The sequence below is a fragment of the Nannospalax galili genome, unplaced genomic scaffold (assembly GCF_000622305.1).
Source record: "Nannospalax galili isolate Female #2095 unplaced genomic scaffold, S.galili_v1.0 scaffold341, whole genome shotgun sequence".
In the NCBI taxonomy this organism is placed as follows: domain Eukaryota; kingdom Metazoa; phylum Chordata; class Mammalia; order Rodentia; family Spalacidae; genus Nannospalax; species Nannospalax galili.
Genome location: NW_008346082.1, coordinates 671,440 through 689,658, shown reverse-complemented (window position 1 = coordinate 689,658; position 18,219 = coordinate 671,440). Strand labels below are relative to the sequence as shown.

The window sequence follows — 18,219 nt, the reverse complement described above, 5'->3', positions numbered from 1 at the left end:
CAGTCTACATAGGAGAAATTATGCTCTGCCGTAGAATGCTCAAGGATGAAGCAGCATCTGCAGGGAGAGCTGCCTTTGGGCTCAGAGTTAGGGTGAGAAATAGCATTTTTACCTGCCTGGAGATATGCTGAGATTCTATGTGAGTTCCCCCCGCCCCCCAATTTTCTTTTTTAAAAGAAACAAAGTAAGTATTACTCTCTAGCAGTTGCTATAGCAACAGAACTATAGCCTGGGAGAATTTTCTTTTTAACCCCCCCCCATTAAATCGATTATTACAAATTTTAAATGGCACACTAAACCAACATGCCCTCTCTGAGGAGACATAGGTGTTCTGAAGAAGGTAAGTACCTGGGAATACAAGGGGCTGTCAGTGCATAGCTAAACAACCTGAGACTGCTTCGTCCTGTGTGCATAGCATAGGGAGTTTAGGCGAACACAGTCAGTTTGGGTTGCCATCAGCGGATACTCCCAGAATTTTGTGCCTGATTGCACATTTTCAAGAGAGCCACACTCTGGAAATTCCAAGAACCTTCTGGACCAGACATTGACTCTCCCTTAGTGAGCCTTAGGATGGCCAGAGTGCACAAGCCTAGGAATTGTTTCCTTTCTGCCACCTGTTTATTAGGACCCCATGAGACAAGCATAAACCTGGCAACCCAACAGCCAACTAATGATAGCTGCTGACCAAGCTCCAGGGACTGTGGTAAGCACCTGATGTGCATTTTCTCATAACACTCACAATGACACAAGACTCATGCTGTTATTCTCCAGTTACAGATGAGGAAATACTGCAGTGACTTTTTCAAGATCAGATTGTTAACAAGTGATAGAGGCAGAAGAATTGAACTTTTGACTTTAAGACTCATGTTCTTAAGCAGGAAGCTAAATTATTTCTTTTTCCTTAGGATTAACTGCTGATTTGTATCCAATTTGTTGTCCCAAATTTAGTTTGAGTAAGGAAAGGATTTAAATTTAGCAATATTTAACTTTACTTTGAAAAGTAAATGGAGAATACATTTCTCCCCTCCTATCCTTCAAAGTTTCTGTGGATGGAACTAAATGGATTTAACTAAAATGTTATAGACAGTTCAGAAAAAGTGGCTACCTTTGATGATACAATATGCTAGAATATTTTATTCCATATTGGAAAATTAGGCTTTAAGTTTTAAGGAGATAGACATTGCTTTTTTTCTTTTTAACTGTCCTGTAGAGAGTAGCAAGGCTGGCTCCAGGTGGGGCTCTGTCCCTTGTACATACTGTGGCACCTGAGCCTCTCATCTGAGCACTGTGGCAGGCTCCATTTTGGAGGTCATGGAGACCAGAAAGTGCTTCTTAGAGACAAGAGATAGAGTTTTCCTTGTCTTGACAAAGGAAAGGCTCACAAGCTTTAAACAATAAAATTCCGAGACCTGGAAGGAAGCTTCAAGCAGTATCAAAGCAGTAATTTTGTTTGTTCCTTTTGGTATTCTTTAGTAAACAGCAGAAAGCAAGAATACTTTATAGATCTGTTTTGTGTTTTTTAGAAGGCAAATACTCTGTTATATAAGGTTAATGCAATGCAAGTAGAGTAGGTTCAAGTAAGATAAGTCATGTAATAATTGGTGGATGGGGAAAGTCTTAATTTCTGCTAAAATTACGTCTGTGATACTTCTGTTGCTTCTTCTTTGTGGTTTTCTTAGGTCACTGGACCTATTTGGGCTGGGGAGAGCATCAGAGTACGTAAGAATTTGAATTCCTTATAAATTTCTGTACCTTTTCCTTTTAATTTTGTGTGTATGCACACGTGTGTCTATGTCATGTACGTGTGTGTGTATGTCATGCATATACACATGTGCATGTCACAGTGGGCATGTGGAAGTCAGAGGACAACTTGTGGAAGTTGGCTCTCTCCTTCTACCATATGGGTCTTGGGGATTGAGCTCAAGTCATTAAGCTTGTTGGCAAGTGCTTTATCCCCAATTTTCTAGACCTTTCACTTTTAATGTATTTCCTCTTAGCTATGAAGCTGGAGCTGGATATTTATGCATACCAGTATATGTAATTCAGTTCTCTTCTCCTTTCCTATTGAGAGAGAGAGAGAGAGAGAGAGAGAGAGAGAGAGAGAGAAGGGGGGAGGAGGAGGAGAAAAGGAGGGGGTTAAAGGAAGAGGAAGAAAGAGAAGAGAGAGAGATTGATTTTGACCAAAACTTTGAAGCCAAAATCCCAGTTATAATCCTGATAAGATTATTTCAGATTTATTCCCTAGAGACAAATGGTGCCATCTTAGTGTTGGCACTTTCAGCCTCCTGATTTAGGAGTACTATGACCAGAAGAAGGCTGATTCTGGAATGAACTAGAGACAGGGCTATTGTCCATTTTAATCTGGCTGTAATTCTCTGTATAATACTAAAGCTGGGAAGACACACAGAATAGTCTGCTGTATCTGGTTTATTAGTCTGGCAAATTGTCAGTGCAGCCCCAAACTAGTTTTGTGAAGGAAACAAGAGACTGAGGACATGGTTTGACTTTCCACAAGTCAGCCCACCTAGACCAGAGTCCACTTTTGTTCTAGAGCCTGCAGAGTGGGTAGCCATTCTTCCCAGCAAAATGCTCAGCTCTAGATTTTTCAAGTGGAAATGAAAAACACGTCAATTCTCTTTTATTTCTTCTCTGGTAAAGTTCTAGTAGTACTCAGGATCTAAAGACAGCAGCTGAAAGCCAGCAGGCAAGATCTCTTGAGGTCAAGGCTAACCTGGTCTACATAGTGAGTTCAAGGCAAGCTGGGCTGCAGGGATACCCTGTCTCAAAAAAAAAAAGTGAACCTATAGTATTACATACCAGAGAGCTGCATTATTCAGTATTTCATTCAGTTTGGTTGAGTACTTCCTGTGTGGATGGAGGTCCATCTTTGCCCCAGGTTAAATTCCCTTCTCCATCCTCCTTTTTCAGGTTTATTTTCTATTATTGCCTTCCATGGCCTTTCCTGCACCTGTAAAGTAAACTACTAAATTTCCCCCCATTATTTATTAATATTACACACACTCACTATTGAGCCCGCCTTTCGCCCTTATCTAGGAGGTATTCCCACCTTTTCCAGTTCCGCCTTTTGAAAACCCATGGTTCTTCAAAATCATTTTCATAGAGCTTTTCCTCCTCCAGCTATCAGGAAGTGAACTTCCTTTCCTTTCAAGCCACATAGTGCCTGCTTTATAATATTCTCAGTCTAGTTACTTCCTTGAACAGCAATTCAGTATTTATACCCATATTTTCATCCTCCTGTTCAGCTACATATAGTCTAAATCTTATATGTTATTTAAACTTACCTGTATAAGTACCCAATATTTGAATGAGCAAATATTCCCAGCCTTTTTTCCACCGTTCAAATTGACTTTACCAGGGGCTTTTCAACTTTTTCCCTTATACTAGCTCACACATCCCTTTGTAACAGCCAAACCTGCACTCACCTTGCTTTTCTTTCTCTACAAAGCCAATTTTCTCATCCAGCCACATGGTGCTGGTAGGTGAATTGTAGAGCCTGTAAGAGATTGTATCTGACACTAAGACACAATACTTTATTCAAGCTGATGAGTTACACCTTTTCTTTAATTTCCATTTTTAGTTCCTAATTAGTTTTCGTTGTGCCAGGGAGTATACTTTCTAGGGAAACTTAGGTGGGAGGAAAATCTGGCTTTTGCCTTTTCCTACATTGTTTTGTGCTTCTTTCCTTTGTCTCATCTCACTTCTCTGAATTCTTTTTCCTCTTGACTCTCTTGCTCACCATACTCTTCCCTACCCCCCTCTTTCCATGGATCCATAGCTTCTGAAGACTTTTCCTTTTGTTTCCTTAGTGTAGAAATGTTGTTAGCCTTTAGAGAAAGGTGTGGTACGTCCCTCCTCTTAGCAAAACAAAAAACAAAGCAGTATTTAGGAGTATTAGGTTATGTGCAACAAGATATGTAGAGAGTTTATCCAAGTAGTTTCTGGCTTTGGATCTTGAGCTCTTAACATCTGGCTAAGCTGTTCTCTCTGCTTCATAGTTATGTCGTGAACTGTTTGAAAACTCAGAGTTCTCAGTTTATATGTTTTCCTGTCAAAGTTCAAGGAGAATTTTGTTTTTTATCTGCTGTGACCTCTGCCTCCTCATCTGTATACTTGAGCAGTTCAGTACTGACTTCCTTAGACTTACTCCTATGGGTTCAGAAAGAACCAAGTCAGAGTGGCATATTATTTTTCTCTCTTTCTCTCTCCCCCTCTCTCTCTCCTCCCTTCCCTCACTCTGCCTTAGATTTTATTTTTATTTTATGTGTTCTTTTTAACTATGTGTATATGTGTGGTATGTGCATGGTCGTGCAGTGCCCACAGAATCCAGAAGAAGGTATTGGATCCCCTGGAGCTGGAGTTACAGGCAGTTGTCAGCCACTTGATGTGGGTGCTGGGAACTGAACTTGGATCCTCTGCAAGAACAGTGTGTACTCTTAACCACTAAGCCATCTCTCCCCTTATATGAGTGTTTTGTCTGCATGTATATAAGTGTACCACATACATCCAGTGCCTGTGGAGGCCAGAAGAGGGCATCCTTGGAGTTGGAGTTACAGCCAGTTGTGAACTGCCATGTGAGTGCTGGGAAGTGAACCCAGGTCCTCTGCAAGAGCAGCAAGTGTTCTTAACCACGGAGCCATCTCTCCAGCCCCTGTTTTTGTCTCATGATCCTCCTTTTCTAGTCTTCAGAACAAGTGCACAAAGGCCTGAATCCATTACTTTAAAATCTCTTTGCCCTCTGTGTCTTTAAAATGCTTGTAAGCCAAACGCTGTGCATTCCTGTTGTTTGTTTTCATTTTCAACCTGTACATCCCTTGCCTTGGTCAGAGGACTTCTTTTAACTGGCAAGTGTTACTAATAAGTGTTCACTATTATTTGAAGGTTGGCCTCTTTCTCATGCTGATTTTTTTTTTCTGAAGTTTTGATCATGTTACCCTTTTATTAAATGTTCATATGTTGCCATAAACTCAGTGGAAGGCTTTCCTAAGATCACTTTCTTATCCTTACTGTCAGCCTTACTGTGTTACCTTAAAGTAAAATAGCAAATATTCATAAGATCATATTAACTCCTGTGCCCCAACTGTACCCACAAATGTTATCTGGACTCCAATGATCAAACTTACTTTCTCACTCCCAGTCTCTTTTAGTGAAATTATTACTAGGCTGTCTAACATAGAAGCCCAGGGTTCCTTTCCTTATCATTGTTTGTCTGTCCCTACTTCTTTTGTTTGTTTGTTTGTTTGTTTTGAGACAGGGTCTCCTTGTAGCCCCAGCTGTCCTAGAATTTGCTGTGTAGACCAGGCTGGACTCTATCTCACAGAGATCTGCCTGCCTTTGCCTCCTGAGTGCTGGGACTAAAGGTGTACACCATCACACCCAGCTCCCAAATTGTTTTTCTTTTTTAATTAAATTTTTTTTTATATTTCATTTCTGTATATAGCCTAACTCAAATCCAAGATTAAGTTCATCTGGGCAATACTCCCATCTCCTATTTGTTTTTTGAGATGGAACTCACAGAGCCCAGGCTGGTCTTGAACTTGCTATGTAGCTGAGGATGGTCTTGAATTCCTGATTCTCCTGCCTCCACCTCCCAGTGCTGGGGTTTAGGTATAGGTAATAGAATCAGTTCTGTCTGGATTTGAGTTGTTCCAGTTCATCAGCTCTTTGCTGTTTCTGCTGCATGGATGCAAGCCTTTATCTCCTACACGAGTGAAAGCTTGATCTTACAGTCTTTGGAGGCTTCTTCTACCCACACTGCTACAAGATTATCTTTTAAAATTACTAATCTGAGAGTCTATCAAAGTGTCTTGCTTTGGGACTAGTGGTGTTTCTTTTCCTCATTGTGAGGCAGGTAAGAACTTGGCAAGAAAGGCACATGGGACCTTGTCAATGACATACATGGGTATGACATTAGATATGCTAGGTTCAGAGTGTAGTTTACATATTGCTAGGTTCAGGTCAAACACAGTTTTTATTTGAAATGGCAGTCACTTTAGATAACATTAAGAAAACACTAACCACTCAGTTGCTGGTCTGAAAAGCAAAACAATTTTTTGAAAGCTTGGTCTTGCTAGGTAATCTTGACTTCATTTAGTCAACAAGATCTTATAAGCATGTTTATGTTTTTGTCTTCAGCCCATGTTCAGGGTGAAAAACCTGGTGCTGCAGTAGGACAGCGAGATTGCTGCTGCTCTTAGCTGTGTTTAGAGACTTTGAATTGACTTGTAAGCCATGGCTTTGCCTTTTCTGATGTCTAGGACCAGCTTCTGACATGCTTGTTTTTTTGACATAGTCCATGCATTTTCTTAAAGGCTGGAAATTCAAGACTAACTTTAAAATTTATTTTTTCTAAGACATGGAAAAGCTATTTTTTTCCCTTTGCTCTTTCCCTTTTGATGATCACAGAGGACCAGACTCTATTTGAGACATTTCAAAGATCTTAATTAGGTTATAATAGCTAGAGAAATAGAAGCAGAATTCCATGAATTTTGCTGGGAAAATGCAGCTAGATGCTCTTTTAAGAATCCACAGGGAAATGAAGCTGTCATGTCTCATTAGATGCAGAGAGAGACCATAGGGATTAACTGAGATGATGCTACACATGGCTTTGAGACCACAAGTCTTACCTGCAGCTCAATTTACTCCTAACTCTCAAGCTTCAGGTGTGTGGCTACCCAAGTTAGAAGCCGGAAAAGTTCTGAAAAACTAAATAATGCTGAGGTGCCTTGTCTGTGTTTCTTCTTCAGCATTTGAAGACCCTGATAGTGCTGTGGATGACCGGGACAGTGACTATCGCAGTGAGACCAGCAATAGCATCCCACCTCCTTACCACACGACTTCCCAGCCCAATGCTTCTGTGCATCAGTTCCCTGTACCAGTGCGATTGCCACAGCAGCTGTTCCTTCAGGACAGCTCACGGGACTCCTGTAATGATTCTATGCAGAGTTATGACCTTGATTATCCAGAGCGGCGGGCCCTCAGGTAGGAACTGGGAATAAAGTGTTTTCTATTCCTAGTGTCCAGGTCCCATGATGCAGCAGTCAGAGAGGATTCTGGTGCTTTGACAGAGGTGGTGATGGAAGTGTAGCAGTATCATGAGCCGAACTGTAATCATTTTGTATGGACTCTTGGTCTCTTTATCCCATGTTTACACTTAAACATTTCCACCAGGAGCACTTATCTTTATGATCAGATAGGTGATTCTCTGCAAGTGAGGACATGCCCAACTGGTGTTGCTGGCTAGAAAAAAACCTGTTCCTCCAATGATGCTCCCTCTCTGGAACAGTAATTTTGACAAACCTTTTACCAAGATTAAAACAAAGAAATTGATTACTTTAAATATTTGGATAATCTTTCCTGTTTATTTCCCTAGAAACTTTAAAACCAATATGATCTTGAAATTGCAAATATATTTGCCGGAACATTATTTTAGTTCAGTTTATTAATTTCTTAAATATGTAAAATATTTATTAAATAACTTTTAAGGTACAATATGGCATTCAGCGATGAGTCTCCCACCCCCACCCATTGTCTTCCTCCACCTCCAAGCCTGACTCTTGCTTCCCTTCCCACTGCTATTTTTATGTATCCTCCATAGACTATTATCATATATTTGTGAGTATAAAAGAAAGTACATGCATTTGTGCTCTTCCCCATCCCCCAATGTTTCAAATGCTATTTCAAACTTTAGGAAAATTTGGGGAAACAATACAGTCAATGAATACTCATTTTCTAGATTTATCAGTTGTGTTAACATTTTGCCACATTGACTTTATTTCATTGTCCTGAATATATTCATTTACATGTATTCCTTTTTCTGAATGATTTTACCGTAAATCGAAGATATCATGTTACTTCACTAGAAAGAACTTTAGCATATAACTGCAAAAAAGGGGGACTTTATCTCACATAATCTTAGTGCCATGATAATACCAAGAAATGTAATAATACAATGGTATTGTCTAATACAAAAATGCTGTTTAAGCTCTTCAGTTCTCCCAATAATGTTCTGGGTATGCTTTTTTTTTTTTCCTTTTTTTTTTTTTTTAAATTTTATTTTGAACCAGGATCTCACTATGAAACTTAGACTTGTGTTTTCATTTTTATTAGATTTAGTATTTTTTTCTTTTTGTTTTAGGATGCAATCAAGAATCATGAAGCATTGTATTTGATTTTCCTATTTCCTTAGTCTCCTTTAATCTAGCAAATATCCTTTCCTGTTTTTTTCCCCTCTGGCTGTTTAAGACTTTTTTTTTTTTTTTTTTTTTTTTTGAGGAATCTAGGCCAGCAGTTTTGAGAATGTCATTTAATTTGGGTTTATCTGATTGTTTCTTTGTAGTTAGAATCAGGCTAAACATTTTTGACAAAAACAACAGGATGATGCTTCCTTCACAGTGCATTCAGGAAGTACATATTTTGCCTAATTATTTGGGATACTTTATTTGATCTCTTGGCTAAGAAATCTAGTATATGCTGTGTTCCTTCAGTACAATGATACCTTTTATAAAGTTATGTTAATTTATAATCAGTTAATAATGTCTGAGACTATGGCAGTAGTATGTTTCCCAACTGCCTTAATCAATGATTTTTTTAGTATTCATTGATTCATCCTTAAATCAGTTTTTGTTTTTGTTTTTTTCTCTTTTTGAGACAGGGTCTCCCTGTAGCTCCAGCTGACCTGGAACTCACTATGTAGACCAGGCTGGCCTCGAACTCACAGAGATCCTCCTGCCACGCTCAGTTTAAATCAGTTATTTTGTTAGTGAGAGATTAGTGTTTTTTTTTAAATTTTTATTATTTTTATTTTATGTGTTTGTGTGTATTGCCTGCATGTAGGTAAGTGCACCGATGTCATGCAATGCTGGTGGAGGTCAGAAGAGGCTGTTGGATCCCCTGGGACTGGAGTTATGGACAGTTGTTAGCTGCCATGTGGGTGCTGGTATTTAAACCTGGGTCTTCTGCAAGAACAACCAGTGTTCTTAACCACTGAGCCATCTCTCCAGCCCTCATTATTTTTTTTAAACTTCAGGGTCTTGCTACATTGCCAGGCTAAGCTGGAATTCCTGAGCTCAAGTATCCTCCTGCTTCAGCCTCTTGAGTACCTATGACTAGCAGGTGCCTGCCACCATGCGCAGCTGAATGCTTACATTTTAAAAAATATATTTATTTAATAACCACATGATTAGAAGAAGCATTTCATTACAGCTTCAACATATTCAATAACAATTTTGAGAGCAAAGATGCACCTCTTTCAAAATGGCTGTAAATTTTTAGGTTCACAGTTGAATTAATACAGTTATACAATATTGAACCCAGTAGAAACCCTGTAAGACATAAGACATAATGAGTTTTTAACCTTTAAAAAAGATCTCCATTTCATTTAAGAATATATTGTTCCTTGCAGAAAGACTCATTGTTTTTGCTACGAACACTGAGATGTTGGTGCATGCATCTCTAATCTGTATGCATCTGTTTATTACTAGTTCCTCCTGCCTCTGCCTCCCAAGTGCTGGGACTACAGGCGTGCACCACCACTCCCTGAATGAGGTTTTAACTTTTAAAAAAGATCTCCATTTCATTTTAAAATATACTGTTTCATAGAGAAAAACTCATTTTTAATGCTACTAACACTTAGATGTTTGCACATGCGTCTCTAATCTCTATGTATCTGATTATTACTAGTCACAGTCAGTTACTTTCTGAGATCCTTGGCACCTGAGCATGGATATAAAGACATCAGGTAGATTTCAATGGTAATGTTTTTCACCTCTACTAATTAACATGAAGCAATTTTTATGCTTTTTCCTCAAATATAACTCACTTTTTTTATTTGTTGATTTTTTTGTGTGTATTTCTTACAGAACATCCTAATCTTATTCATCTATATACCCACATCCCAAATGGCACCCTCCCATAGCCCCCCCACAGAGCCTATGTACTCTGTCATCCCTGTTACTGTCCACTGTGTTGGTACCCCCAGCCGTTCTCTAGTGCTTGTCCATCTGCTGAATCTAGTCAGTCTATCTAGAGTTCCTTGCTTTAGGAAGGTCAGCTCTTCCTCATTTAGCAGCAATCAGTTGCCAATGTTCCTTTAGATAAGATTGCGGTCTGCTGTTCATTTTCCAATTCTATGCTGGGTTACTGTCTGGGAGTCCCTTGGGCCACCCTGGCCAACAACTCAAAGGAAGGTATCTTCTGTCTGGCATTGTTTCTTGTTTCTTGTAGCCGTTAGCTATACACATGGACTCTTAAAGAATTATATTGATCCCTTTAATCTTTGGCTATACTTTCTTTTGGGGTGTTTAAGACCATACAATTGGCCCAGATAAACCAATTTATTTTTACTATTAAGGTTGTTTGAGGATCTGTTCCTCAGGGGTCACTTGGAAGGAGCCCCTGACTCCTTTCTTTTGCCAATTCCATCTATGTGAAGATAAGCAAAGGTCCTGCTTGACCGTGGCTGGCTTCACATGGAAGCATGGAGGAAATGTTTCCTCTGTGTTGACCCTCCTCTTTGTAGCTTACATTTTAACTCATCAATATTAGTTTATAATTGACCTATTTTAAGGAAAATTATCAAAATTTGTTTTACTTTTGGACTTCTTTCTGTTTGCTGGGATTAGAAGCACAGGCCAGAAGTAATAATGGTACATCAGCCTAAATAAATGCAGACTCTTCTATTTGGGAAAATTAATTTACCTAATCATCGCATTATCTTCACTATTTCCTGGATTACTGTTATAATAAATGATATGTAGACAAGCATTAGTGATATATTTTAAGTTACAAATTATTCCCCTTAAGTTTTTCTAGAATTTTTCTCATATAAATTAAACTTCACTTGTATCAATATGTGAAATGAATGTTAAAAATAACTACTTTATCATTTCCTGCAAAGGAAATAGTTCAAAGGATTTGTAGGTAAACTTTTTTATTATAGATAGTTTTTAAAAATGTTATGGGGCTGGAGAGTTGGCTCAGTAGTTAGGAGCACTGACTGCTCTTGGAGAGGACCTGGGTTCGATTCCCAGCACCCACATGGTGGCTACGGGCTGTCATTGACTCCAGTTTCAGGGGACTCCAAAGCCCTCTTCTGACCTCCACAGCATTGTATGACATGGGTACACTCACATACATGCAGGCAATACACTCATACACATAAAATAAAAATAATAAATAAAATATTTTTTTAAATGTTATGAAATGATATGTCCTTTAGAAAGTTTTCAAGAGTGGCTATGGGGAAGGCTCAGTGGGAAAGCACTTGCCAGGCTGACCACCTGACCACCTGAGTTTAGGTTCCCAGAATCCAAGTAAAAGCTGAACTCAGTAGCACAGAGGTTGAATTCCTACTGGGAGATGGGAGATGGAGACAGCAGAATCAGAAGCTCCCAGGCCAGCAAGTGCAACAGTGAACCATGAGGCTCCTTGTTTCAAACAAGGTGGAAAGTAAGGACCAACACCTGGGGTTGTCCTCAGACCTGCACATGTGCACTGTGGCATGAGTGCCCACACTCATACACATGGACACACACATACATCATAAACAAAAATGTTAGGAAGGAATAATATCCCTAGCGTTAATTATGATATAAACAGTTTGTGAAAGTAGTCTGAAGTCCAAACAAATTTCAGATCCTCCAAGGAACTAATGGTTTCTTTTGTTTTATTTTCTCTTCTTTCTTTGGAAACAGGGTCTCCCTGTAGCCCCAGCTGGCCTGGAACTCAAAATGTAGACCAGGCTAGCTTTGAACTCGCAGAGATCCACCTGCCTCTGCCTCCTGAGTGCTGGGACTAAAGGTGGGCCCCACCATGCCCAGCTTGGAACAAATGTGTTTTACAAGAAAAATAGAAATATAAAAATAATTACATTGGGGCTAGAAAGATGGCTCAGCAGTTAAGAGCACTGACTTCCCTTGCAGAGAATGCAGGTTCGATTCCCAGCACCCATATGGCGGCTACTAACCGTCCTTAACTCCAGTTCCAGGGGAATCCGAAGCCCTCTTCTGATCTCCGCGGCATTGCATGACACAGGTGCACTCATATGTGCAGGCAATACATGCATACACATAAAATAAAAAAAAATTTTTTTTTAAAAATTACATTTACTGTAGTCATGCTCTCTTTTGATTTGTTTTGGAAAGGTAGATTCCTCCCACTTGGATTTATGTTTAGTTTGGTTTTGGTGAATTGGAGAGTAATGAAACTGCATATAAAAGTGTTATTTGATTTCTTTCCTCAACCATTTTACTTAGGGAATCCACAGTAGCAGGAATTTTATATAACTTAATGTTGACAACATAATTGTTGCGTGTTCACTATCATTTAGGCAAAGTGTTTCTAGCATTGAAAGGAGCTAAGACTATCATTCTTAGCATGGGAAGATTTTTAATGTCTAAATGATCACTTTAATCTTCATTTCTATTTCTTAAATAAGGGTTAAATCTGTAACAAATATACTGAGCTGAAAAACTCTCTGTGTGTAGGCCTTTTCTGTGTGGAAATACAGGAAGAAGGCAGTCTAATCCAGATGAAGGGAAGATGAAAGGTCAGCTGATTTTGGTACTGATTTAAATATGCTTACCATTCTGCAGTCACACAGGGAGGGCTCTTCAATGTTACAACTTTTGGATTCCACAAATAAAACATTACAGTGCATTAAATAATTTGCTTGTTTGGTAGTGTTATACTTCTGATAGATAAAAGTTACTTTTGGAATGCATATTTTTTCTTTTTAAATGTTTGACCGTATTCTTGTGTATACAGCCTCAAATATAACATTCAGTAATTTAACAGTTTGACTTCTTTTTAGACACAAAGGCATCAACAAATGTAGGTTTCTAAGTTGAAATGTCTGGATACATTTTTATGGTGTACTTAATGGTTCTATATATGGGCATTGCATATGTAGCGTAGATATTGATAAATCATGTTTAACTTTTGTTTATTTCTCAAAAAATGAGAGAAACTGAAAAAAATTAGCAGCGATAAATGGTAACAAGTGAAATATTAGAAAGTTGCTGTAAAAACTGTTCTTTTTCTCATGTGGAAAAAACTATGTGGCTATAGTAATAGGATTGATTAACACAGGGATTTCCTTTTCATGTTTTTTCAGTCTGAATGGTTTTTCTTTTTTAAAAAATCAAGCTGGCAGGTATTTAATCTCATAACTCATCTCTTCCTTTTCTCTCTTTCCTTTTTTGTTTCTCTAATTGTTCCTCCAAGTCTAACCTCTTACATCAGTCAAGACTCACAGGCTAACAGTGACAAAATTAGGATTATTTCATCTTTTTCTAATGTTGACTATGAAGAGCAAGACCATAAATATGAAGAGATGGATGGAAAAATATCACAGGACTGTCTAGATAATAGTGATATAAGTTTGAAAGAACCAGAGGTAAAAGAAATGAGAACCTTTTCCAAAAAAGGTGTCATAGCCAACAAAAACAACCAAAGTACAGTTGGAAAAAGGCACCACCCAAGAGTCCACAAACAGAATTCTCTATTGTCGTTAATTATGACCGTAAGTTTGAAGCATCTGTATTCTCCAGGTATCCACAGAAATACATTCTAATAGATAGGAGGAGAAAAGAATCCTTGTATGGTTGTTCTGAAGATAGTGAAAGATGGCATTATAATACTAAGATTAATTCTAAATGTGCATATCCAGATACTAAGAATTGTAATTATTGTCACAATGAAAAGAAGAAACAAAACTATCCAGCTTTATATCCCTACAAAAATGGATTTGTGGTGAAGAATGGTACCTGGACCTCTAAACTGGAAAGTCATGATTATGATTTGCCCTGTTGTTTAAGGAACTGTGAAAAGTCCTCTGGTTCAAACCATCATGTCACTAATTTTACTCCATTAGGTATTCTTGAAGATTCTACCAGCAGTACTTCTGAAGAAGTTTTAGGTTCCCCCCTTTCTGATGAGCAGGAGCATGTACTGTCACCAACATGGCATCCATCAGCTGCCCATTGTATGGGAGACTTTTCTGAAGAATGTTATGTGGCAAATTCAGCATTACCATTACAAAGGATGAACTGTGATGCTAACACAGCTGGAGATTTGTCCAGATGCTCCATGGAGGAGATGACCACTTCCTCTATTGAAGAACCCAAAGAAAACTATGTTGACACAGTGGGTGAGCTTCAGTGTTTGGTAGAAACAGTGTCAGAATATTTAGCAGAGAAGGAAGAAGAGATTAATAGATTTGGGTCCCTTTCAAAAACTAAAAAAACACACGAATACAATACTACTGTTATTAATGCAGAGCAGAAAATGCCTGGGTATCAAACATCACCTACTATTATCAAGAGTGACAAGGCCAAGGCCGTGTCTTTCCCTGAGCTGAATGGAATAAAATGTGCCGTTGGTTCTTTATTCACTTCACTAACAGGAAAGGTGGGTTCAGGCACAAAGCATCTTACAACCTCTATGGAAAAACTGGTTTATTTAGTTCCAGAGAAAACAGAAACTCTTAATCAAACAGAGACAGTTAATTTGGTATCCAGCCCCAGTGCCAACTCCGAGTTAGAGGACTCTTCCATGCAGTCTTCATTACCCTCCCAAACAGCTGCTGATAAGGATACTGGCAGCCATGGCCAAACCTCTGAAATCAAGCACCTGGGCAATAAGACAGAGGGTTTCAGCTTTCAGGACACCACAGAAACTACTAGAAAGGACTCAGTTCCACAGACTCAGAGTTCAGTTATAAAGTCAGTTTTTAGCATGCTAAATCCATTAACCATGTTTCCAGAGAAAGGGGAAACCAAAAGTGGAGACCAAAGCAAGACACCAAGGAGGGGAAGCAATGCTGGGTGTAGTTCTGAGTCAAATCAAAGGGAAGCTGTCCTACGTAACCAGAGTCACAGCACTGTTGATGTAAATAGAAGTAAGAGAGAAACTACAGGTTTCCGAATGCAAGCAGAGACTTGCTGCCCTCCAAAGGGGCTGATGAACCTTCAAGCTTAGCTAGTTGTGCAAATAAGAAAAGTGATATTGAGACCCTACTGGAAGGAAAACCTTGTACAAAACCATCTCTGCTACAAGACCAACCAAAAATAAGTGCCAAAGATACTTGTGGATGCCGTGTTGTGGCTGCGTGTAGAACTGCAGATAAAGAGGCTTCTGCAAAGCCTCTGTCTTTAGAGGAAGACAGAGTTACTGGCCATGATGATTTCCTTGAGCCACTCAGAAAATCATTTAGTCAGTTTTTGTTTATTTCTTCTGAAACCTGTTCAAAGGAAACTTTGTCAGAATCTGTGAAAATTCATCAGTTAGAGGAAGATGAACAGGAAAGGGGCACTAAGAAAGATGGACATGCTTTTTCATTTAGTGGAAAACTACATATTCCATTTTTCAGTGTTCTCAGGCATTCTGAAAAACAGCAGGATTTAAGAGAGAAAGGAAGCATTTTTCCTTTGTTCAACTTTCCTCTCGCTGACAGTCAGAACACTGTTAATAGCCAGAATTTTCATGGCTCAGTAGCAACCACTAATAAAGAGATCCAAAGAAATTGCCATGTAGATGCCAAACTTAGTTCAATAAAATCTAGTTCAGTTTCAGATATTCATAGTGATGTAGGGAAATTGAGTAGTACAGAGGAATTTAATAAGATCGACCAAATAAATTGTTCTGAAGATGTCAAGCTTAAGTCAATAAAATCTAGTTCAGCTCCAAATAGTCATCATGACCTAGAGAAATTTGGTACCACAGAGGAATTTAATAAGAGTGACCAAATACATTGTCCTAAAGATGCAAAACATATAATGAAGTCTGATTCAGCTTCAAATATTAATAATGATTTTGGGAAATGTGAGAGTATAGAGGAATCAAATCCAAGTGACCATGCAACAGTAGAGAACTATGAAAGAGCTGGTCCTGAAGTTGTGCCTAAAGAATACATAACTTCAGATCTTTCAGAAGAATTTAAGAATCTTATAAAAGTGACATTTCCCATGGTGTCAGACTCTTCTTTGGAGCTTATTTCTGCCATTTCAAAATCCACAATAGTTAATGTCATTAATGACTCCACTTTAGTTAATGACATCAATGAAGATAAAGTCAAAGATAAAACATCTAAAAAGAAAACTCAAGGAGGCCTTCTTTCTGGCCCGTTTAACAGGTTTATATCTCTAGAAAACATGCCTAATCAACAAGAATTGAACTTGAAAAATGATGATTCCCATTGCAAGAATAGTATTCCAAGCTTATCATTCTCTGGAATATTTAACTTGATGTCAAAAAGCAATATGAATGATTATAAACCAGATGAAGCAAAGCTCTTGTCTTCAGGTGACATAACAAATTTGAATGGAAATAAGCCTTTACCCATAGATGAAGTCCCTTTTGATTCGTGTGTGACTTCAGAGAACCAGAGAAACCAGGTTGAAAACCATGGACGTTCTGGCTTCCTATAAAGTTCTTTATCATTATCTAAAGAAACCATATCATTATCTGATGGTTGGACTGATAATCTTTGTTGCTCTACAAAGAAAAGCCAGCAAAATGAAAAGCATTGTCCCTCTTCTGAGAACATAATCCACTATATGGAACAGTCTCTTACAGAAATCTTCGGATAAGGGGCCAACACCAAACCATATCCTTGAGGCAACACTACGTAAAAGTTCAAACAAGTTAAGTTCACCTGTACCAAATACTAACATTTTAAATAAGTCAAACCATTATCAGGGTTTTGAAAAGGACTGTTTTGAATGGGATTCTGATATAAAAGACTTTTCTAAAAATTCTAGAAGACGTCAACCAGTTTATCATATGTTGACTCAAAATACATTTTTATCAGCGGATGCTTTCTTGTGGCCTCACTCAGAAAACCCAGTAATAAATTTTTGCCAAAAAGATCAAAATGCAAATATCTTGGAGTGGAGAACAAATCCAAACAGTGTCATTTGGTGTGATGTGCCATATGAATCATCCGACCAGTTAGCATTTAATGAAGGTTATTTATTAAGAGGTGATATGTGGGCAGCTAACTCCTTATATGGAAGCTCTAGTTATCTTCCAGTTAATGAGACTCAGAATTCACTAGAAGAATTGCTTGTTGATTTAAGTTTCTCTTCAGATTATAAGAAAATTATGTGCTCTGTAGTAGAGCAAGAATCATTAAGAATGGACAAAAACTTTATCTTTTCAAGTTTTGGTTATGAGTATCAGGAATGGTTGTCATATCTTGAAAATGGAGTTTGGTGGCCCTCAGAGGATGGGAATTATGGATATTATATGTTCCACGATGGTCAATATATATACTCCCTCCTCACTGATTCTACTGGGCAGTATATGTATTTATTTATACCTGATGATTATTATCATGAGTATTTGAATTACGATTTTCAGGAAGATGACTTCTCAAGTATTATGTTGGATGACAGCATTATTTCTGCTCATAGTTTTAAAGTTTTTAACAAGGAAGATGAAATCATGTGGTAAGTTAAAGAAGAACCAATTGAAGACCCTCTTGATTTATCTATGTCTTTACCAAGAAGTGAGAGATCATTCTTTGTAAATTTAGAAACCTTTTCGCAAGTTCTTGAAGAGTCAGGTTTTGACCAAAGGGATAAACCATTAGATTTTTCAGGCTACAATCTTCAAAAGTTTAAAAGTGATTTTAAATCTTTCATAGGGAGACCCTGTGGTTCTGGAGACTTTGAGTATATTTTGGATCTTACAAACAAGCCTCAAACTATGAGCAGTCATGTCTTAAGTAGAGGTGAAATTATAGGGAGGGACAAGAACTGGCCTCTAACTAAAGATTCATCAGGTCACCTTTCCAATTTACATTTGCTTCAGCCATCTTCTGAAAAAGCTTCCTCTTTGGTTCATCCTGAGAGTGTGACTGAAAGCTCCCCCAACGCAGAAGAAACAGCGTCCGCGAACAAAGTGACGCCAGTACTTTCTGTTTTGGGGGCTTTGATTCGAAGTACTTTGAATTTTGATACGAATGAATCTTTAGGGACTTTGGTCATGCAATCAAAGTTAGATGGGCCCACGTGTGATGGTTTTCAGCCATCAATCTTGAGTAAGCAATTAGAGAATAACTCCAAAAAAGAGAAAGAAAGTCACTTTGAGGATTCAGAGAGGCAGACAGTATCCAATCTTCAGCAACCAGAGTCCACTCTTAAGGCAAGGCAAGAACTCCCTTTTCATAAAAATGGTCATATGGAACAGCAGAGTTTG

At 38.4% G+C, this 18,219-nt stretch overlaps 1 protein-coding gene across 5 annotated transcripts in view; it reads left to right on the top strand.

Moving 5' to 3' along the window:
* Unc13b (unc-13 homolog B) overlaps positions 1-18,219 on the top strand; it is a 241,504-nt gene that overhangs the window by 125,456 nt on the left and 97,829 nt on the right. For 3 of the 5 annotated variants that reach the window (XM_029567944.1, XM_029567942.1, XM_029567941.1), the window contains exons 8-9: positions 1,680-1,715; positions 6,765-6,999. In XM_029567944.1, the coding sequence (XP_029423804.1) occupies positions 1,680-1,715; positions 6,765-6,999 (271 nt within the window). The remainder of the gene's footprint in view (positions 1-1,679; positions 1,716-6,764; positions 7,000-18,219) is intronic. The other 2 variants (XM_017800429.2, XM_029567943.1) reach the window with 1 other exon arrangement.